This window comes from Equus przewalskii, chromosome 32 (assembly GCF_037783145.1).
Source record: "Equus przewalskii isolate Varuska chromosome 32, EquPr2, whole genome shotgun sequence".
Lineage (NCBI taxonomy): Eukaryota > Metazoa > Chordata > Mammalia > Perissodactyla > Equidae > Equus > Equus przewalskii.
Genome location: NC_091862.1, coordinates 3,477,864 through 3,501,112, shown reverse-complemented (window position 1 = coordinate 3,501,112; position 23,249 = coordinate 3,477,864). Strand labels below are relative to the sequence as shown.

Here is a 23,249-nt window from a genome sequence, read left to right as displayed (position 1 = left end):
AAATGGGGTGAGTTCAGGTAACACGAATAAAGATTTCTAAAGATAAGTATTTACCAGGTGCCTGACATGTTCCAAGCAAGGGGAGGTGCCAGGTACCCCTGTGAGTGACGCAGACCAGGAACCTCTGTCACGGGGCATATGACCAGAGGATGAGGATCAAGAAATCGCAGAGAAACCCTAAAGCTGCACCTGCACTGAGTGAGGTGTGGGTGCTCTGGGCACGAAGGACGGGATCAGCGAAAGCTGTAACAATGGCAAGGCCAGCGACACTTCAAAGCTGAGCAGCTATTTAGGACACAAAGCGACTTCTTCTGCAGGGGACAGAGGCCGATTGTCAGAACATGGGCGGGCGTGCCTTCCCGTAGCTTGGAACCTGCACGTCTCCATTGTCCTGTTGCAATCCAGTGAGAGGATGTAGGAGGGAAATTAAAGGGCACATGCAGGCAGCTGGCTTGGTTTACAGAGGCCCTGAGGGCAGGGACATGAGGGAGTTTGGTTCCAGTTCCATCTTTCCCCTCGTTAGATAGAGGCAAATCTGCAAAACCATCATCCACAGGGCTTCCTCTCGAGTTTGACTGTCCTGGGAAAACCAGGAGATGCTTAATACGCCCGACCGCCAGGTGAGCACACAAAATGGACCCGTGGTATGGTCCTGGAGGAATATCCTCCTGTGCAGAGGCGGCTGCATTTTAAAAGCTATGACCACAGGCACACAGCTGGCCAAGGAAGTAACACGTGCATCAAGAGAGGTGCTGAGAAGAGCTGAGGGCAGGAGAAGAGGTGGGGAACCATGTGACTGCCTCCTGGCGAGGCCAAGTCTGGGCTGAGAGCTTGGAGTCTGGAAGCCAAGTGCCAAGTCGGAACCCGGCTCGTTCACTACCTCTGTGCGTCCTTGGCCAAGATGCTTGACCTTTCTGTGCTCTAGTCTCCCCATCTGCACAATGGGCGTAATCCAGAGTTGAGGACTGCAGAAATGAAGAGCTTAGAGCAGTGCCTGGAACGTGGTGGGGGCTATGTGAACCTTACTATTACTGCCCTTTTTATTGACAGTATTCCTGTGCGTTGGTTAAAGAATTCAATTTTAAATAGGGCAAGTGATGAAAATTCCAACACTCCCCTTTATCAAGCCCAAAGCATTTTTTTTGCTATAAGTGGGCCAGGCAGATGTAATTTCTTTACCGGGCTCCTGGATTCACTATGTGTACAATGATTTTAGACACAAGAGGGATGATTGTGATACGGGAAGAAGCCAAGGATGACCTGAGTTCCCAGCTCTGAGCTCGTGAATCCTCCTTGATTTCAGCTTCCCGTGTCCCGTGTCCCCTCTCCTAAGGAGGCAGCTCTGGGAGAGGGCGGTCTTACCCCCTGGGAGTGGAGGTAGTCCATGGTCTTGGTGATGGTGCACAGGACATCACTGGCCTCCCGCTCTGAGAAGTACCTCTGCCGGAGGATGCGATCCAGGAGCTCCCCACCGCGCATCAGCTCCATCACGAGGTACACGAACTTCCCGTCGTCGTAGACCTGGGAGGTCGAGAAAGGAAGGGCATGCAGACCTCAGGGACTATGCAGCCACTCATGGCCACCCTGCCCTTGCAGGTCCCTTGTTCCTGGGAAGCAGAGGCAGCTCCAGAAGGGGCAGAAGGGGAAGTCAAGAAGCAGAGCCTGGGGTCACAGTGCTCCCCTGGGAGTAAAAACAAGACTTCTGTAGAAACTGAGCGAATGGCCATTGTAGTTATACCAGACGTGACTCTTCTTAGGACAAAAACAGCTTTAATAATCTGCTGTTAAGCAGGGAATGAGTCAGCAAGGCCAAGAGCTAATAATTGCATGGATGGGATTTTAGCTGAAATGAATCCTGGCCCTGCCCTGGCTGCCTGAGGGAGAGGTCCTCAGAGATGGAGCACGTGGATGCAGCAGCAGCTCTCCAGGGCAGAGCTTTTCAAGCTTTAATGTGCATATCACCTTGGAGGGGATCTTGTTAATGGTAGGTTCTGACCCAGCAGGTCTGCATGGAGCCTGACCCTGCATTTCTGACAGTCCTGGACAAGATGGAGCAGCCAGCCCCTGGAGTCCTGACAGGAGCGGGGGGCCGAGTCAGAGCGAATTTACCAGATTGCCGTTGTGCTTTTATTTCAGAAAAGCAATAGAAAAAGAGAGCTTTTCCCATACTAGCTTCAATCTCATGAACTTAAAAACAAAACTATGCTCTGCTTCTTTTCATGTCACACTGTGTGTGGACCAATCGCCCTGCCTGTGGGTGCCCAAGCGTGGCGAAGAACTTGATGGAAACGGAGGAAAGCACCTAAATACGATTACTTTTGTTAGTTTACAAATCAATGAATTTTCAGAACAAGTTACTAAAATAATTGGCCTGACTCTGAACTCAAGAAAACATGGAAAGTTAATCTTGGCGTTATTTATTTCCAAGTTTATGAACTGAAAGCCTCTGCTTTTGAGAATGTACACATGAGCACATCATGGATTTGGAATGGCTCATCCCAAGCATAACAAAAGTGGCCGGAAATGCTTAGGGAGCATTCAAATTAGTTGATTTCGCTTTGTGGATCCTCACACATACATAAAGAACAAAATGGCAAGGGAAGTGACCTTGCGTGGAGGTGACTGCAACCCAATAGGAATCAAACGAGGCTGCAGTTTAAGCTTTGTTCACATAAGGAATTTGTTTCAAGATCTCCCAGAACTGAACTGGCATTTTGAAGGTCACCTACTCCAGGAATTTACGGGGCCCGAAGGGAAATCGAGGCAGCCCCAATATCTTGAGGGTTTGGGTTCATGATTCTGGAATCATTCTGGAGTTTGGGGGTAAAGATGGAGAGGAAGAAAGCCTTTCTCCCTTCCCTGACCCCAAATACTCAGACTCTGGGCCATTATGGTATGCTGTGGCGCCTCCTGACGGCTCCTGTGGCTGGTTCCTGCCCCTTCCTTCTCCCAGAGAAAGGAGCACCAATCGCCCGACAGAGAAAGCAGAGGAAGCATTAAAGAGCAGCACAGCCAGAACTCCAGATCCGGAGTCTCAGATCTGACCCAGCCCAGCTCATCAACTCCACTCTCTCCACCTCTGTCATATTTAGGAACGACGAGGAAAAATAACACATCTGGATCAGAATTCACACCAGCTGTCTTTTCCTCTTTTATTCAAGCACCTTACGTGATTTGGGAGGAGTAGAGGCTGTGTGCTCTCAACGGGGATGCAAATAAACGGTCCAGCCGGAGAGGCTAACCAGCTGCCGTGTGATTCCAAGAGCATGCGGGAGAAGCCGGCTTCGGCACGTGCTCCCTGGACGCAGCGAGCAGTGGTCGAACCTGCAGAAAGCTAGCTTTCGGTGCCAGTTGAAGAAACAGAAAGCACAAGCGACACGGTCGCTGCACGAAGACCACTTACGTCTTTGAGGGTGATGATGTTCGGGTGCTGGCCATACCTCAGCAGAATCTCAATCTCTTCCGAGGGGTCTCTTTTGCTCTTATCGATTATCTGGAACAAACAGCATGGGATGAGGCTTGGGCCCTTTCTGCCTCCTCCTCCCCTCCAGCTCATGCTCAGTCAAGATAACTCATGATTGCCTAGAAATTCACTGCAATCCGTTCTTTCCCAACCTGCATAAGATCAACATTTTTAAAACAGAGGGTACAACCTGTCAGATATTAGTTTTAAGATATTACAGCGTTGAATGGAGAAGGGCGGGTTTGGGGAGCTCACACAGGCACCACCCAGTAACGGAATGTGCTTTTCAACCACCATGAGTGGCTCTGGACTGGGGGCCTGCGCTCTCTGCTCCGTCCAAAATGACCCTCCTGTGAGGTCAAGGGCCTGGGTCTCACCAAGGACACTGGGCTGGCGTGGATGCTGAATCTGCTGCTGTGGCTTAGACATACAGACTCTCTCTCTGGTTTCTATCCCCTCCATCACTCAGCATTTGTGTCCCATGTCTTAGGATAACAGATAAAATCATTTTACCCCATGAAAACAGATGGCTTCTAATGACAGGGTGTCATGAATAAAAGCCCACCTTGAAACAGAGAGTCATCTGTTGCTAGATAATGGCTAAAACCTCTGGAAGTAGCTTCATTATGCCCTTGCCCCTCTTTTATGGGGATGGACCTGGTGGTGGTAGTGGACCCATTCATATGAAATCTCCAGCACATGTTGGAAACGACATTCAGTATAGAAGAGTCGTTCATACTGTTCTCGTACATTAGTTCCACCCAATTTTATAACATTCACTATTTGGAGAATGTGCAATCATTTTACTTCTAGAGTATAATGGAGGTTTGCTTTCAATTTCTTTCATGTCAAAAACTCTAAGTGGAACTCTGCATAAAACGCAACCTCTTTCCTTTAGATGAACAAAATGCTTGGGTAGCCTTCGACCCGCTGTTGGCGCTTTGCGCTGGTCACCCTCCCTTCCCTCCCTTTCACTGTTATGAAAGATTGCCATAAGGCCAGTTCTTCTCTCCCCATCTCTATCTTCTTTCTTCTCTCTCCATCTTGGTCCACTGCCAAGCTCTGACGACATCAGTGCCCTGGGGCTGTGAATCCAATGACACATGTTGTCCAACAGGCAGAAAGTTTGATTCTTATCCTTGACACAGCATTCTTCTCTTCTTGCTACATTTAATTCCACTAAAGTTTTCACACTGAGACCAGGATTACTTCTATCATTGAAATAAGTCAACAGATAATGCAACCTTCGAGAGGAGAAACATGTGTGTTTTATTTTTGCTTGAGGAAGATTGGCTCTGAACTAACATTTGTGCCAATCTTCCTCTATTTTGTATGTGGGATGCCACCATAACATGGCTTGATGAGCGGTGTGCAGGTCCGTGCCCAGGATCTGAACTGGCAACTCTGGGCCACCGAAGTAGAGTGTGTGAGCTTAACCACTACACCACCGGGCTGGCCCCAAGAAACATTTTTAAAGGCTCCTTCAATGGGAAAGGGGTTTCTTAATATGCTGGTGCAGAGCGGGCTGCTGGGAGGCAGATATCTATGCTGCTTGCATTGCATGTTGACCAACAGGGTTCTGGAACTCTCTCTGCCCCAGCTGCCTGCAGGGACATGCAATCTTTATGAGCTGTGATCTTCTCTTTGCAATTTGAGAAGATTAAAATGCATTAGTGGATTTAAAAAAAAATTAGTAGTATATTCTTTTTTTTTCGAATAAAATTTTGTGATAAAAGAGATGTCTTCTTAGCATAAATCTGTTTTATCACCCTCACAGTGGAATAGGGTGCAGGATAAACAAGAAAGAGGAAGGCTTTTCTCTACTGCCAGTGGCCCCGGGGGCAGGGCAGGTGGCAGTTACTGGACCAGAGGAGGGGCTGCAGGGAGAGGGTGTCCAACAGGAGCTGGGGGCTGTGGCAGGGGAAGGCTCATCTTCCTCCCCCCTCCTCCCTCCTGAGGTGTCTCCCCGTGGCAGAACTCACATGAAGCCAGAGAGCAGGCAGGGGGCCCTAATGGCCAACCTCCTGGCCTCCCAGCACAGGGAGGTGGGGAGGAGGGTTTGCACAGGAAATGAGACAGTCAGCCCAGAAGGGAAGTCCCCTCTAGCACTGCGGCAGAAGCAGTTTCTTACACCTGTCTTTCTGGCTTTCCGCCTTTCTCCCCTGGTTAGGGCCATCTCAAACCCAACTTGAGCTGACATGGGTCTGACACACAGCTGCAAATTCTGTTCACACCCAGTGTTTTGATCCTGACTGGTGTCAGCAAGTGCTGTCTGCTTTTACCCACAAATCTTTTTTTTTTTTTTCGCCAAAGGTAAGAAAGAAGAGTGCTAACAGAGACGCTGAGCAGTGGGGCGCCATTACTGGTCCCTAAGCACAAAGCCGCAGTCTGTGCTGGGGGATGGCAGAGCCTGGAGAAATGTTCCGACGTTGTTGAGACACGTCAAGGAATGAATTTCTTCTTTGTGGGGTCAGTTTCTCGGGATTGTCATTGTTAGACTTGCTTCTAGTTCAAGCAAGTCCTGGTGGATCGAGTTCCTTGTTTTGACAGTAAAATCACCTTATAATCTTTCTTATGCAGCAAAACCCAGGGAGCATTCTCAGTGTACATGTTCATGAACAAGGCTTTCTCTGTGTGTTGAAGCTCAGATAATAATGACAGGGGCCAGCCCCGCGGCTGAGTGGTTAAGTTCGCGCGCTCTGCTTCGGCAGCCCGGGATTTCATTGGTTTGGATCCTGGGTGTGGACATGGCACCACTCATCAGGCGATGCTGAGGCGGCGTCCCACATAGCACAACCGGACGCACTCACAACTAGAATATACAACTATGTACTGGGGGGCTTTGGGGAGAAGACGGAGAGAAAAAAAAAAGATTTGGCAACAGATGTCAGCTCAGGTGCCAACCTTAAAAAAAAAAAAATAATGACGGACCACAAAGGATTTGAGAGGAATGGTCTCGCTCTCATTCTCCTCTGGCAAAAGCCACAGAGCACAGGACACTGCCCAGAGGTCAGCCACCCACCATGGCTGGTAAATAAGTCTTTTGCATGGTGCTATGTAACGAGCTTTACATTTCCACTTTCTGTAGGGAGGTTAAGCAGGAATCCCCAGAAAACAAGTCTGGCCCCAACAATGGATGGCAGGCAACAATGATTTTCCTTCGCAGGTGAAACATATAGGAATGTATCAAATACATTTTTATTCCTGGTGGCTGAAGATGGGAACAGGACTGGACGGGACGTCACCACCATTAACACGCTTTTTCTTCTTCCTTTTTGGCATCTGTATTTCTTCATCTTCCTCTTCCTCATCTCTCTCCAGCACAGCACTGCCATCCTGGGACATTGACTAGCTTGGGGAAATGGACTTTGAGGTGCTAACCGAACAAGATGTGGAGTGAACTCACAGGCTTGCAAAACCCCCTGAGTAGGCAGGGTAGTTCCGCCGACTTGCGAAAGGATCAACACCATATTTGAAACAAGGGTAGGAGAGCATGTAATCACTTGTACAGACACCTTCTCCTGCACAATTAATTTAAACAAATGACACAGAGAAAGAACTCCAAGTTTTCCTGCCGGAAAAAAATTAAAATTTCCATGCCAATGAGTTTTCCTTCTAAAAATAAGGTCTATTCATGTTGAGCATCTGTCTTAATTCCACTGCTTTTTTGGTTGACAAATTACATGCACAGTATGAAAATGAGCACAGAAACACTCTCGCTGTTTTACTCTGTCTGTTGTGAATACAAATCAGGGCTCCTTCTCGGGAGAGCTTGCCCCAGCTTCAGTCGTGCCCCTATCGGCTACACTTTGTCACTAGAATTAAGAATTGGGTGACACAGACTCTTGCACAATTATAATCACTTTGTTTTTACCTGATTCTATTGCAAAAGCAAACGAAGGTATTTTTAATACTGTAGCAAAAATATGCAACTGAAAAGAACACGTGGCTGTCTCTTAAGGCACGAGCTTCCCTCCAGGAAAACTGGGCCACTGCTGATGCTGTACGCCCATCCCCTGCAGGAACCTTTCAGACAAAGAAGAAATTTAAAAAGTGGAACTCTGAATGAAGGGATGTCTGTGTGTCTGTGTGTTTGACGCTAAAATGGGCCAAGAGGAAAAGCAGCGATGACAGTAAAGCTCATTCAGTATCAGATTCTTCAGTTATGTTGTACTTCTGGCTCTAGCTTCTGGTTCTGTGGTCAATAAAATTCCTAAACGGCTGGATTGTCAGTTCCCTGAGTACAGGTTTGTGTTCTCTCCTGGAACCCAGAACTGTGTCTGCCATAGAAAAGCGTTCAATAAAAAGATCGTGTCAATGAATGAAAGTAACCCACTTACTGGATGGGGGAATCTAGGCAGAGTGAAATGTGTTCTTATAGACAACAAATGCTCTATTGAATAATTGTATTGTCAGCCCTGACGATAAGAAAGCCAACGAAAGGGATGAAGTGGTTTTGAATTGGAAGAAAAGCTCCTAACTGATATTTCTCTCTTTTAAATAACACTTAACCTTGTCACCACCAAGCATTATAATGGGAGTGTGGGGACAGGAAAAAAGCTAGGAAGCATGTCAGGGGCAGCAAGTGCCATAAAGAAAGGTACCCCAGGCCAAGGAGGATAGAGGGACAGGAAAGGAACCACAGGGTGGTCAGGGACCCTTGACAAGAGCAGAGACCTGCGAAGATGAGAAGGCAGGCACCCAGGTCTCGAGGAGGAAAGTTCTGGGCACGGGGAAGGTAAGAACTTCACCCTCACTCATGTGGGAGCATTTCGTGTTCTAGGATCAGCTTGGAGGAGCTGAGAGCAGCTGGAGAGGAGTGGGCAGGGGACAGAGGTGAGGGGAGGGGCTGGAAAATCATAGGGAATGGGGTGATGGGGCCTTGCTGCCTCCTGCAAGGGGTGGGTTCCAGCTGAGATGGAAAGCCACTGGAGGAGGGTTTGGGGCAGAGGTATCATGAGATTCAATGTATATCGTCAAGGTTTAGCTTTGGCTGCTGTGTGGAAGAGACGGTAGAGGGCAAAGATGGTGCTGGGAGACTGTTAGGAAGCTACGGGAAGCAGAGCAGGCAAGAGATGACATCTGCTTGGACTAGGGTAATGACAGAGGAGGTCGAGAGAGCCGGCCGGGTTCTAGACTGGAGGGGATAAGAGAGAGAGAGCGAGCAGGCACAGGACGCAACGGTCCAGCCTGAGAAACTGGAAGGATGGAAAGGCTGTTACTGTGATGGAGTGTAGGAGGCAGAATAACGGCCCCCAAAGGCGTCCACATGCTAACCCCCAGAACGTGTGAGTACGTTGCCTTTCATTCAGAAGGAACTCTGCAGAGGGGGTTAAGCACGTGGAGATGCCGGGATTACCTGGTTATCAGGTGGACTCGATCTAATCGCAAAGGCATGAGGATAGAGCTAGTAGCAGGAGACATGGCCCTGGAAGCAAGCATTTGTAATGATTCCAGGAGAGGCCATGAGCCAAGGAATGCTGGTGGCCTCTAGAAACTGGAAAAGGCAAGGAAATGGATCCTTGCCATGGAAATCAATGAAGACCACGCAAGGGAACAAGCAGAGGCTGTCCACTCAGAGCTGCTGGAGCAGGGGGGTCGTGTGGCAGAGACCCCAGGCAGGCAGAGGAGTGGGGGAGCCTCCTAGTGGAGAGGGGGGCTCAGGAGCACCCTGATGGAGGCCGTGGGCCTGGGGGAGGTGGGGAGGGCATTCTAGAAGTGGGGCTCTGATGTGGCTGGCGAGGAGAGCACAATCGGCTTTCACTGGTTGGTCCTGAGTTAGAAGCAGGGAAGAAAATTAGGGCAGCTGTCAGTTGTTGATCAAGTTCCAGCTATTTGGGGCTGATTGTTACAAAAGTGACTGTGCAGCCTCCTGGACCGTGACCAGAGACAGCAGCCTGGCTTCCTGCAAGTCTGACGCAGGCAGCTGGCTTCCTGGGATGTTCACTGTAGACGAGGGGTTGTTTTCCTAGGCAGGTGGCTGCAGGTTGTGGTGACAGCTCCATCTGTACAGATGTCTGACCATTGTCTGTGCGTGTGCTCAGTCTCTCATTCCCTGGAGCCTCCAGAAGGAACAAGCCCCATTGACACCTGACATCGGCCCAGGGAGGCCAATTTTGGACTTCTGACCTCCAGGACTGCAAGACATACATGCATGTTGTTTTAAGCCACGACATTCATGATAACCTGCAACATCAACGATGGGAAACTAATACTTGGAGGAAGACGGAGGGAGACGTTGTGGTGCGAGATCAGGAATCACGTTTGGGCCACAATGAGCTGAGATGCAGTTAGACACATGGGGGCATCGTGAGTAATTAGGCAGACGCAATGGATGTTTATTACTCATGACCCGAAGAACCTTCCTAAGCAGCAAGCCCGTGAGGAGGTGCTCAATGTGGAGAAATCCATGTATCAGCCACCACCTTTGAGACATCTTCTGAACCATTAATTTAAATATATTAATTTAAATATACGTGTTTCCCGGAGAATGCACATCCCCGCCTGATTCCACCCAGGAACTGTGATCAGAGAAAAACGGCTGTGCTGATACACGAGCACGGCAGAGCCGCCTTCCGCTGGGACAGGGTGGAAACACCACTATTTCCCCATCTTTTCTGAATCCCTTTCTTCTGCTGGGAGAGAAGTCTGTCCCTGCTATTTTCCTCAATCCTGCACTTTGCCAACAAAACTGCCCCTTCTCTTCCTTCCTTGTCAGTCTAAATGTTGCCTTCTTCCTTTTCTATTTTATTTGGAACCTGCCGCCCCTCGTCCGGCCTCTGTGCCGTGTAATATTCTTTCTCTTGGTTTGCGCTGGGCTGGGAAGGTATTTATGGCTCTGATCTCGTCTCCTCGAATGCATGCTTCTTCAGCTGGTGGATGTGACTTCTTTTGTAGGACCTGCTCTCCAAACCTTCAACCACTATTCCTCACTGCTTCACATTTCCACATGATTTCTATAAAATAAATGTGTTTTCAGATCCTGATGTGAGGATCAGTATCGTCCTTCACTCTCCAGCAGAACAACCCTCTCCCTTAAAGTAGATGTTATTTCTTAAGTCTCAGGTTGGGGTGACCCTCTGCTTTCTCGACGACTTAACATTCTTCTTGGAGCCTGATATCCTGGAGTCGCCTTGAGGGAAGGTTCCCCTGAGGTGTCCCCCATCAGTCTCAGGTTGAATTCCCAACTTTGTCATTGGGGTTTTCAGGATGCAGCTTCTGAAAAGTTGCCCAGAGGATGAGCAGGTGGATACAGATAGGAGCCGGGCCTAGCGATGCCTACGACCTTGGAGCAAAGAACTGAAACATAGGTCAGAAGGGACTCAGACCATCCAAAAGGCTGTGGGGAACAGGCTGGAGCAGCTGACTGGGGTGGAGGCCCTGGATGGAGGGCCTTACACGGTGCTGGTGAGAAGCCCACGGCACACAGTGGGCTTGCAGGTAAAGCTGAGGGGGCGGCCTTGCTGTCACTCAGCTCTTACGCAGCCATGCCACCACCCCACCAGCAGGGAGCTTGCAAGCAAAGGAACTCAGATCTGATTTCACACAGACTTCCACTTCTACCAGGTACAACTTCACCTTCAAGTTTAAGGAACTTAGATGTTTATAAAAACAATGAATTTTTCTTGCAGGTCCCATGATGTATGCTTTGAATTTATTCTGAAGCCCGACTTTACAATCTCAGCCCATCTGATCTGCATGGCTGTCTCATTCTTTCGTGATTTGGGCATTGCAAGATGCATGAGAGAGTAGCTGGTCGCTGATGTGGTGCATTAGGGCTCCCGCTCCTCAGAAGCAGAGAGGCGGTGCCCTGTGGAGGTGAAGGGCATGCGCTTGCATCTGACTGCTTGGATGGGAACCAGGCTCTCCCATTTACTAGCTGGTGTCCTTGCGTATGTTGTTAGCCTCTGGGTCTCCGTTCCCTCAAGCGGACGATGAAAATAATTACATCACGGGGTTCTGAGGAGTCAATGACTTAACACATACAGAGCATTTAGAACGGCATGTAGCATACAGTGAGCGCTATTTACTCTCTTCCTCATCATTGTTATACGATGCAATACACAACGTAATACAATTTGCGACATCTGAATTCTATCTAACGTCAGCTGCTCCTGGTCTCATGAGCTTCAGTCATTGGATCCTTTTGCTGCCTATAAGTTTATGAGGTTCGTGTTTTGCAAAAGAGGATCAAGGTGGCAAAATTGGTACCTCAGGTATGTAAGTTAGCACTATGCCTCTGATGCTACACCCTGCACTATATAAAAACTTGAGTCATTAGCAGACACTGTCCAGCACTCTCTCGAGGTACACCCACGTAAGCTTAGGAGAAGTTGAGACATAAGCAACACAAGGCAACTTTCGTGTAGTCAGTCAGCTCCGACATGTGTATATACGTTTACATATTTCTATGTACTTCCCCCAGCCAACACAATGCCAGGAGCCCTTCCTTTTACACAGATTGGCACTGTCTACAATATATGCCTGATCAAATTAAGCCACAAAGACTCAAAAACAAAATAAAAGCAATCTTCTCACTCAATTCTCGCAAAGTGAGTCCAGCACCCTTGATTGAATAAGAAAAGCAACGATTGTTTCCTTTCAGATGCACCTCTCTCCTTCCTTTGAATCCTATGCAGTCGTAGTTTCCTTCTGCACTCAAGAACTGACTCCATTTTAATGCTATTTTAAATGAAAGGTGCATTCACGCCTGGGCATCTATGCAGTTTTATGTCATGTTATTTCTAAGTCGGGTCCAATTTCATCTCCCACCATGAGCCTTACGTGGCTGGTTATGAAAACCTACATTAGACCACCGAGCTGTTTTGTCCCGAGGAAATAGCTCTGAGTTCTTAGAAAGGAGGGCACATCGTTCAACTGTAGCGTGTCTGACAAAGGGAAGAGGAGGCACTGAGAGCACAGAATGCACGAGGCGGGTGCGCTGGCGGGAGGTCCCACACCATGTCCGACCTGAGGGGTGTTTGTGAAGAAGTGAGGGTCAGTACCCCATCTCCACCGTCTGAGGCCAGATTCTGCCAAAAGAAGAGTTGTCGTGTTGTTTGCCATAGCTCGTAGGGAGGAACAATCCTGAGGGTTCAGACTCTGATTGAACCAACTCTGATTGAGTCCCTACTCTCCGTGGGCTAAAAGTTCTGTTAAGCGGTAGCTACAACTGGTCTCACTCACTCTAGGCCCTTGTATAAAAATGCAGCTGAGAATAACGGCCAACCAGCAGTCGAGTTCACTGGGAATCAACTTGGGAAGATTGGTTTAAATGGAGCCTTAAACGTGGTCAATAGGACGACAGTAATTAGAGTGGCAAAATTAGGTACCGATAAGATACAGAAATAGACAAAGCAAAACACAATGATATTTCCAAGAACAGGAAAAGTATTGCATCCCATACTTGCTCTGAGGCTGCTGGTCTGATCTTCGTGGAGTTAAGAGCTGGCCCTGACCCCTTCTCAGAAGGACCCACACTTGGATTCCCGGCTCCGTCACAGTGAGGGGCTGCCCTGCCCCTGCATAGAGGGTGGGAAGTGCTAAGCTGTTGGTGAGACTGTCATTCTGCTATCAAACAATAAGCAGAGGCTGAACAGAGAAGGAAAACCTCCCTCTCATCTCCCCCATATCAGCCTGCCGGACTTTATCTGCTTGAGCTACCCATCCCCTGACTCCCAGAAGGATGCTCTAGGCTGGGTTCTCAACCTCAGCACCACTGACATTTTGGGCTGGAGAATTCTTTGTGGGAGCACTGGGGGGCTATCCTGTGCACTGCAGGATATGAGGCAGCAGCCCTGGCCTCTGTACACTAGACACCAGCAGTGACTCACACCCCAGTTGTGACAACCAGAATGTCTCCAGACACTGCCCAGTGTCTGCAGGGGGGGCCATATCACCCTGACTGATCATGACTGCCCCAGGCAAAAACCACCGTATTCTGGCCTCAGTTCTATTGTTCAATCAAGATTGCAGACTTTTTTTTCTGCTCGTTACTCAGTGGGGGAGTTTCTGAATCACCCACATCCTTGCATGAGGAGGCCCTGACGGGCTCCGAATGGACTGCTTCTCCAAATGAAACAGACACCCTTTTCCATCCAAGCATTTGGATAGCTGGGTTTGCAAATTGTTCACGTGGTCGCGGAGAGAGGGGCCGCCAAATTCCAGGGCGTTTGTCAAACGGAAATCTGACTCAGGGGCCAAAGCCGTTGAGCGCCACGTTCTTCCGTCTGTGTTACATTAGAAAACACACTTCATTTTGCTGTTTCCTAGTTGCTCCAATCTTAAGAGAGAATACTGCTACTTATCAACAGGTCAGCGGATGCAGAAAAAAGCAGAAAAATATTTCAGTTACATTCTACCCGGAAAATGCTGAACACCAAACAGCATAGCGATCTGTGGCATGTGGGCAGTTTGGGTAACAAATGGGCCATCTGAAATGATGAGTTCTTTGCCACAAAATTCCTGCCAGCTCTTTCACCTTTGAGGGAAATCTAAACCTGGGTGTCTGTCCTTGGATAAATGGATCTTTCCAATAAGCAGCTTAAACGTGCTTCTGAAACAGCTCCAGGTCCTGGGGTCGTGCTGCGCAAGGAGCTTCACCTCACTGGAAACTCGCTGGTGTTCGCGCAGTCCCGTGCCCTCCTGTGCTTGGTTAATTGAAGCATCTTCCAGACAGTAAACAATGAGCCACTGTAGTCTCAGAGAGGATGAGGGAAATCCCTGTAACGTCCACCAGCTTGATTTGTCCAAGGAGCTTGAGGCTTGTCCAAAAGCAGGAGGACCTGGTTCTTCTACCATCGGCTGCAGCTACAGTGCCTGGCTTCTCTGCCTGGACAGAACTGTAGCTGAAATTCCTCAGAAATTGCCATCACGGGGTTTGGCTTCAACCGCATCTTTGAGGACTGAGTTATAAGCCATTTAACAAAGCCGAATTCAGATGGTGTCTCTTTACGAGAGCTGGATATGAGAACGTTAGTGGAAAACATACCACTGCCTTTGTTAACAGGAGATTTATTTTCAGAAGCACAAAACACTAGCTGATCAGCCTCATAATAGCAGGCTGTTTTCTGGAAGGCACTGTGGTCCCTCAGCCGGCCAAACAATAGATTTGTTTCTTTGCGCTCCCTGGAAGCAGCCATTTTTTCTAGGATTGCTGCTGGTCACCCGATAAACTAAAGAAATTCCATGAGAAGTGACTCATGTGGAAAAAAATTCTAAGAAGCTCATGCATGCTTATGAAGCGTATGTGCAATATATTTCGAAGTACAAATGAAATTCTCTCGTCTGAGGCAGAATGCAGGTCTCTACCCTCCACCATCCTCACAGCCGTACATGGAAACAGCATCTGGATGTGAAAACGGTGGGCGTCCATCCAAGCTCTCCTTTAAACCCTTCCAAGGATGAGGAAAAATAAAACTCCACAACAGTCCACATCCTGGAAATATATCAAACCCACGTGCCCAGGCTGTAGAGGGAACCACTTCATGACACAACCTAGTTTTCCCTTGTGCATGAATCCACCGTTAGACGGTAACCCTCAGTGTCACCCCCACCCAGTTCTCGCGGGAATTGTAAATCATGCTGTATTACCTTCCTTCAACCTCCCCTCCGTGTGTTCAAGACGCTGGGCAGGCTGAACATGGAGAATCTATCAGCGGAACTCAACAAATTAATTGTTCTTCCGTATTTAAACGTTCTTTTGTGTTTGAGGATTTCAAGATAAACTTGCCAAAACGTCACATATTTCCAACCCAAACTAAACCAAGGGGCCTGTTTTCTGGGCTGGTGTTGTTTGTGACAGGGCCCAGCATTTTCTCAGTGCAAGAAACACCAGGTAGACGTCCCCCGTGGATATGCATGCTATTCTTGAGGGTCTACCTTTTTCAAAAACCCTTTTTCACAAAACGCCAGTGGAGCTGTGGGTGAGCTACAATGGAATGCGGCCATCCTACTGTAGTCTGCATTTTGAACAATTTCTTCAAAGGTTAGGAAAATCACAATGGATGGGACTACTCCTTTTACACCACTGCCTGATACGCAGGTTCCATCTTTCCCCAAATGCTCTTCGCAGAGCAGGAGCAGTGCCGTGTGCCACAGACATGTCTGGGATAAGCCAGAGTGTGTCTGGTCACGATGACCCCAAGGGCTGGACCCGGTTCCTCAAGAGCCTCGAGTTCAGCTTAGCAGGAGAGCGGTGAAGTCAGAGGGTCTCTCACTTTCTTGTAGAGAGAAGGTACCACTTATGCTTTTTACATAAATTAGATTCCAATTTTAGCAGGAAGTTTGAGCTTCAACCCACATTTTACCAACCAGAAAACTCAAGAAACTGAGATTTTGGATTCCCGATCAAATATTGAATCTAGCAACAATTACGGAAGCTAAAGGTACTAAGCAGAGATTGCCAAGTCGGATTATGGATCATGGTTACTATTTACTGTTCTTGAAGATTGATACTAAAAATGCCAGCTCTCTGCTTAAGTGTTTGCAAATACCACCAATTTGTGCTTCTATTTCTGTCTTTAATTTTTGGTGACTACAGCTTCCTCCCTCCCTCCTTTCCTCTTTCCTGCCCTTGCTTTGTCAAATGCAATGCCTGTCCCCAACTCTAGTGTCCAAAGCTTTTATTCCAGTGTATATTATATATATATAAAGCTACTAAAGGTGATCAGTACCTATATGTTGGATAGAACTGAAAATATTCATGATTTGCACGATAATTTTAACAGGCGGCCTGCGATCAGAGCAAACTGAACTCCATCGCATCAGAGCTTGGAAAATGGTGACCAGAGAGGATGTTGGCCAGGGTTCAGTCGCGCCTGCTGGGGTCAGGGCACCCTGAGTGGCGACAGGTGCACATCGTACCCACACACACCCTTGCCCACGGCACGCGCTCGGCCTTACCTTCACGGCATACTCTGCATCAGTAGCTTTATGCACACACCGCTTGCACACGGAGTAGGAGCCCACCCCGATGTCCTCCTTGATCTCATAGCCATCGGTGAAGTGGATGTTGTTCCCGTGTAACTGCTGCAGAGAGAGACCAAGGGCAGAGAGCGTGGTCAGAGCTCTCTCATGCCCAGGTACAAGCCCAGCACAGAGAATGCAGTACAAAGGAAGGTTCCAGATTGTGCACTCGAGGACACCGAGGCCAGGAGTTACTACAGTCCTCTGACCAAGGGCACGGAGCTAGTGAATGATGGTCTCAGATCGAAATCCCAACTTCCCTGACCTCTTGGGTTGTGACTGAATTTTTAGACACCATATACACTGTGTCAGCTGACCGGCCATGTTTCCCCAAAGATCTGAGAGACCGAGAATCTGGAGAAAGGACAGAAGCTGTGGTAGATATAGGGCGTGTGGGGCTCACCCTTGTGTCCAGAGTGGGTATCTAGATGTCAACATCTAATTGGAAATCTGACCCCATGATGTCCCACTCACCACCCACATCTGCCCATACATACAATCCTCCATCCTATCTGCTCTGAGTGTAGACACAAAGCCACCAAGAAGGGTATTCACCGTCACACCAAGTGTCCCCTTTACAGATGCTGTGTGTTTCCAAAAGGCCTCAGGGAGAGAAATGCCTTGGAACTCCAAAGCCATCCAATTTACCTCAACTCGGTTCTTTTTTTTTTTTTTTGAGGAAGATTAGCCCTGAGCTAACTGCCGCCAATATTTTTGCTGAGGAAGACTGGCCCTGAGCCAACATCTGTGCCCATCTTCCTCTACTTTATATGTGGGATGCCTACCATAGCATGGCGTGCCAAGCGGTGCCATGTCCGTACCCGGGATCCAAACCAGTGAACCCCCGGCCGCCGAAGTGGAACGTGCGAACTTAACCACTGCGCCACTGGGCGGGCCCCTCGACTTGGTTCTTAAGTAAAATATATCATATTTCCTTCTTAGAATTCCCTATTTCTGATTACATTTCTCCTTATAAAAATGTCATCTTTGACCTCCCAAAGAGCACATTTCACAACAGAGAAATGGCACCCACAAACTGAACCACTCTTTTGGGGTACCGCCTTGACTCTGCACAGTGAAGATGCCCAAGTCTGACCCCCTGGGGGCTCCGGCCACAGACCGACCCTGGTCACACCCGTCTTGAGACTCTTTCCCCTCCTTAGGAAGAATGTGGAGCAGGGCTAAGGGCCAGGTTCACATCACACGGCAGACACACACTAGCACCTGGGAGGCTGAGGAAAGAGTCTGTGATGGAAAGTGCCCCCGCCTCGGCTGAGACGGCTCTCAGTCCACCTGCAGCATCGGGGCTGGTGCCTCCTCACCCCAACCTGCTGCAGGAGACAAACGAGTCCAGCCCCACGGGATTACCTGCACGATGGGGGGAACCGTGGTTTTGTGCTGATCTTGCTGCGAAGGCTCCTGGACCAGGCTTGAGGCCACGAAACTGAATCCTCTAAACAGATGATGAGCGTTGGCACTGGGGGGGACGCCAGGTGAGTCTGCAAGTGACAATGAGAGAGTTCAGCCTTCCAGGAGGAGCTGAGTGACTGTGTGGTGCAGTAACACTGTGAGTGTGCGGTGTGAGTGTGTGTTTGTGTGTGTAGGGAGTTTGTGTGCTGTGTGGATATATGTGCAAGTGTACAACGTGTGCTGTGTGTGTGCCCGCATATGAGCACGTGGTGTGCATTTGTTTAGTATGCGTGTGTTGGAACAGGAGATAAAACAAAGGTTTAGAAATGCTGAACCATATGAAACGACACTTTATTTTGGGTGGTTTCAGCAATTTGATTTTTAAATGGCAAAAATGCCTAGAACAAACACTTTAGGATAATTACAAATCAAACTTAGTATTCTTAACCACAACCCTCTGCCCCTCCCCACTCCACACTGAGACAGAGGCCACTAGGAACCTCAGGGTGGAGCTGTCAGCTCCTGGACCAATGAACATGGAGGCCGCCTTCCGGGTTTCTAGGTTCAACAGGAACTGTGTGCCGGGACAGAACTGGGGGCATAAATGACTCTTCCTGCCCTATCTGTCCCACAGCCTGCACAGCTCTGTGTGCAGCACGAGTCGGCGCTCTGCTCTTCAGGGAGATTCGGGGAAAGCCGCTCCTGTCCACAGTGGACAGGAGTGTGAACCGAGGGATTTACTTCGATTATGACTTCTCTAAGCTCTGTATGATTTGTCTGAAAGCTTGACTGCTGCGACACTGGTCCCATTTCAAGTTATCAATAAGTGAAAAAAAAGAGAAGGATAAATCACTGACAGGGAGAAAATATATGCATCAAATATAACAGGCAAGGGGCTAAATTCTCTCTTATGCAAAGAGCTCCCAGAGATCAATGAGAAAAGAGCAAAGTGCCCATCAGAAAAACGGGGAAAGCATGGGGTGCTGATTGCTACGATAGGGAAGAAAAACAGTACTTTCTGATGAGCAGGTGTGTACGCTTTCAACTGAGACGCCACTTTGCCCAACCAATTAGCAAAAATGAAAGCCATCAGTCACATCCCAGTTTGGCAAGAGGGTGGCTGTCATAACGGTAGGCGGGAGCAGAAGCTGGCATGAACTTTAGGAGGGTTGATTTGGTAGTATGGAAGTTTCAAAATTATCAAAATTTACAATTCACGTGTCCTTTGAAAAGCAACTCTTACATCCAGGAATTTATCCTACAGAACTACTTTCAAAAGTGCTTACAAATGTTTGTGTTAGGAATATCTGACACAGCAAAAAAAATTGGAGACAGTGTAAATATTTACCATTAGAAAATCATGGGCATGACATGAAAAGATGCTCATCATCGCTGATCATCAGGGAAATGCAAATCAAAACTACACTAAGATATCACCTTACACCCGTTAGAATGACAAAAATATCTAAAACTAATAGTAACAAATGTTGGAGAGGTTGCGGAGAAAAAGGAACCCTCATGCACTGCTGGTGGGAATGCAAACTGGTGCAGCCACTGAGGAAAACAGTATGGAGATTCCTAAAAAAATTAAAAATAGAACTACCATACGATCCAGCCATCCCACTACTGGGTATTTATCCAAAGAGCTTGAAGCCAGCAATCCCAAAAGTCCTGTGCACCCCAATGTTCACTGCAGCATTATTTACAATAGCCAAGACATGGAAGCAACCTAAGTGCCCAGCAACAGACGAATGGATAAAGAAGATGTGGTGCATATATACAATGGAATACTACTCAGCTGCAAAACAGAACAAAATCATTCCATTTGCAATACCATGGATGGACCTTGAGGGAATTATGTTAAGTGAAATAAGCCAGTTAGAGAAGGATAATCTGTGTATGACTCCACTCATATGAGGAATTTAAAAATGTGGACTAAGAACAGTTTAGTGGATACCAGGGGAAAGGTGGGGTGGGGGGTGGGCACAAAGGGGGAAGTGGTGCACCTACAACATGACTGACAAACATTAATGTACAACTGAAATTTCACAAGATTGTAACCTATCATTAACTCAATAAAAAAAAAATGAAAAAAAAAAAAAATCATGGGCATGACCAGCAATGGTGCATCCATATCCGGATGCTCTGTTGGGAAAGGATGCAAGGCCAGGAAGTCTACCCTAACTGGAATGAGACACGCTGTCATGGGAGGATAGTCCCAACAGTTTGTCAGGTCCAAAGAGACAAACCAAGCTGGAGAACATCCACGTTGTAAGAAAAATTAAAAAAAAATATATTTTAATATATATATTACAGTAAAATAATAAACAATATAAAACAATATAACATAACTCCTATAATGTATACATTGTAAATATATAAATGTAGAACAATATATAAAGTATATACGTATTCAAATTTTTTCCGACAACGTATAAATGCAAAGAATTCTAAGTACATCTTATATATACAGCCCTGGAGAGGCCCTCTGAGTGGGTCTTTGCTTTTCTACTTCTTATCTTTTTTCTTTGTTTTGAGACTTTATTTTGACATGGAAACAGTACAGTCCAGTTTCTAGTTTTATCCCTGCCCGGTGGAGCAGGTGGGTGAGGGGGTGGGCTGTCGCAGAGAACGCGGCTTTTATTCCTGAGCATAGTGTTTTGGGGAGAAAGGCGATAAGTGGCTCCTTCCATGCCCCAAAGCTCAGCCCTGTGCCCTCCCTACAGATGAAGGAGTGAGCACCCACACTGTCCCTCCAGGGAGCCCTCGCCTCCCTGTGTGTGTGGGGGAGGCTCCGTGTGCCTGGGCTCAAATTCACCATGGACCACAAAACTCAGCCCTTGACCTGTCACATCACAAGGGACTTCACAGTCACTAATGTGATCAGAGTCAACTCTGCTAGGAAAGAAACTGCCAATGTGCAAGATGAGGGAAGCTGATTAAAAAACAGAAGGCTCACCTGAGTAGTTTTTAGAATCTGGAAATTACACACTCAGAGACAGCAGAGGCAATGCACGTGCCGTCTGAAGACTGCTGGGTTGCAGCGGCTCCGGGAGCTCCAGGCGGTGGGCTCTGGCTCACAGCTTCGCTTTGTGCTGTGTCTTCTTCTCCCACCCCGCACAGAATTCTGGCTTGGAGGTCTGCCTGTTCTTAAAAATCCCCTAAGCTACCACGTGCTTCATGCAGTGACCTCCAAGCACAATGGGTACATCATAAGTCAATCATCAACCCCCAGAGATGGTTTGGTGTCCTCTCCTAGGGTTTTAGGTTGAAGAATTTGAGCCCGTTCTAGGGAATTAGCGTGCGAATGTCAAGGGCGAGTAGATCTGAAGGCTCATTTTCAGCATCTCAGAGTGTGTGTGGGGGGAGGGTACAGCCCTGTTAACTTGAACTGATACACTTTCATTATTGAGTGGAAAATCTGTAGATCAAATAAGCAATGACTTTTAACTATAAGGAGGCGTGAAGTGCAGGGCCACGCCTTCCATTGCCCAGGGCTGCTCTCCCTGAACAGACAGAGGAGAGGTGGCTGACAGGCTCAGCAATCTCCTGAAGTTCAGACGGATCTTTACACAAGGTTAAATCAGCTAACGTTTGATCGATGTGGCCAGAAGGTGACTAAATGATGGGTGGCATAAATAGGATTTAAAATGTTTGATAATCACCCAGGGGATGCTGATTTTTAGCACAGTACTTAAAGAAGAGCAAAAATATGGGTTGGACAAAAGGAAATTTTAAACATAGTACGATCAACATTTGTTGATTGACTTGTGTGATATGTTTTATGGGTTTTTAAATCTTAAACGGGCATCTCTCGGCAGTCAGCGTGCTCTAATGGGCAGTGGATGTGTGATCGGGGACATCAACTAACTTTAGCGTTGGCTTATGTTGAAAAAAAAAAAAGATAGTAAGATTCCTATAAGAAATTCCCACTGTGCGTCCAAGCCTAACATACGGATGTGGCGTATCTGCCATTTCAGAATCGCATCGCTCCCACTTCCCATTAACCCAGCTCTGCACCCAGCTCATGTGCTTAGAAAATCCTACCCTCTTATAAATATGTCAACACAGAGTGAATGATTTTTCTGTGTCCTTAGCACTTCAATTACTACCTACCTCAAAGGCAAACCATATGGCGTAATAAATTAACTTTAAGTAAAATTGATTGGAGAATTCAAAATAGTAAGGAATAAAAAAGCCATTAGAATGACTTGTGTCTAATTATGTTTCCCTTAGGCTAATATTAAAATAAAATTGAATTCTCTATGTGCACAAAAGACTTACAAGGTGCTCAAAAAACAGCTTGCGGGTCACACTGGCCGACTAGGTTGGAGTTTAAATTCTTCGTGGATCATATAAAAAGGGGGCATGTGTGAATAATTCAGAGTTGGCTGTATTAGCATTTCCTTAACAGGCGGCACAAGGATGGTCCTTATTTCAGTATTTTAAACGCCTAGCTCCAAAGGATGGAGGCTTGTGATAAAACACTGCACATTTCATTAAGGACGGGGAGGTTTGCATAAGCATTCATAGGAGGTGTCCTTTGAGCCGGTTGCTTTTGTGTTCCTTTCACATTCACAGGAGGAGAAATAAAATGACCTGTTCAGGTGAGCTGTGGGCAGAGCCAAGATGGGATCCCCAAATCCCGCCCTCTTCTTCCAACCTCTGAAGCCAAAAAGTAACCCGATTCCGTGAACTGGGTCAACTGTCAACAATAAGGACCAACCCCGACACACGAATACTTTCTAAGGAAGATGACAACTGGACGGAAGTCCCATCACCTCTATTAGAGAGAACAGACTAGATGTTTCCTCCTCCTGGGCAGCCTCATCAAACATGGCAGCAGCAACTACCCAAAATTTTGATGGCCGGCATCACTCAAGCTTTGTCACTGATGCCAGTCTTGGTTTTATCTGGGCACTGCAGGAGGACCCAAAAGAAATTAGTGAACAGTCTGTCTCATGGCTCCCTGACTGATAGCGCCCAGAATCAGCTTCCTGCCTCTTCTTGGAGCCAATGTTGCTTAGGTCAGGAGCTGCTCCGGGTACATTAGAAGCCCCACGAAAGGCTTGCTATGCTCTCCATTGGCACACAGCTCATTCGTGGTCTGGGAAATGGGCTTTCCCCCGACACCCTACGCCCACAGAGAGCAAGGTAGATTCTCTGTTCCAGCTTCAACTACCTGATATCTTGTATTTGATGCTTTATTTGTTTCATGATTAAAAATCATAGAAAATTTCGTATTCAAAAGTAGTAAGAAAAGACCCCCCCTGGATAAACATCACACAGCCCAATAACCCCCAACTGGCTGAACTTGCCTCACCCAAATCTCCAGAAGGGGCTTGACACCCTACCATTACTGTTATGACTGAACTGTGTCCCCCAAAACTCACATGTTGACACCCTAACC

At 47.6% G+C, this 23,249-nt stretch overlaps 1 protein-coding gene across 9 annotated transcripts in view; it reads right to left on the bottom strand.

Moving 5' to 3' along the window:
* RPS6KA2 (ribosomal protein S6 kinase A2) overlaps nt 1-23,249 on the bottom strand; it is a 368,603-nt gene that overhangs the window by 12,233 nt on the left and 333,121 nt on the right. For all 9 annotated transcript variants that reach the window (XR_011535604.1, XR_011535605.1, XM_070603175.1 and 6 more), the window contains 4 exons: nt 17,798-17,928; nt 16,367-16,492; nt 3,404-3,493; nt 1,363-1,521 (listed from right to left, as the gene is read on the bottom strand). Coding sequence is in view for 7 of the 9 variants with exons in the window: in XM_070603175.1 (XP_070459276.1) it covers nt 1,363-1,521; nt 3,404-3,493; nt 16,367-16,492; nt 17,798-17,928 (506 nt within the window). In the remaining 2 variants the exon portion in view is untranslated. The remainder of the gene's footprint in view (nt 1-1,362; nt 1,522-3,403; nt 3,494-16,366; nt 16,493-17,797; nt 17,929-23,249) is intronic.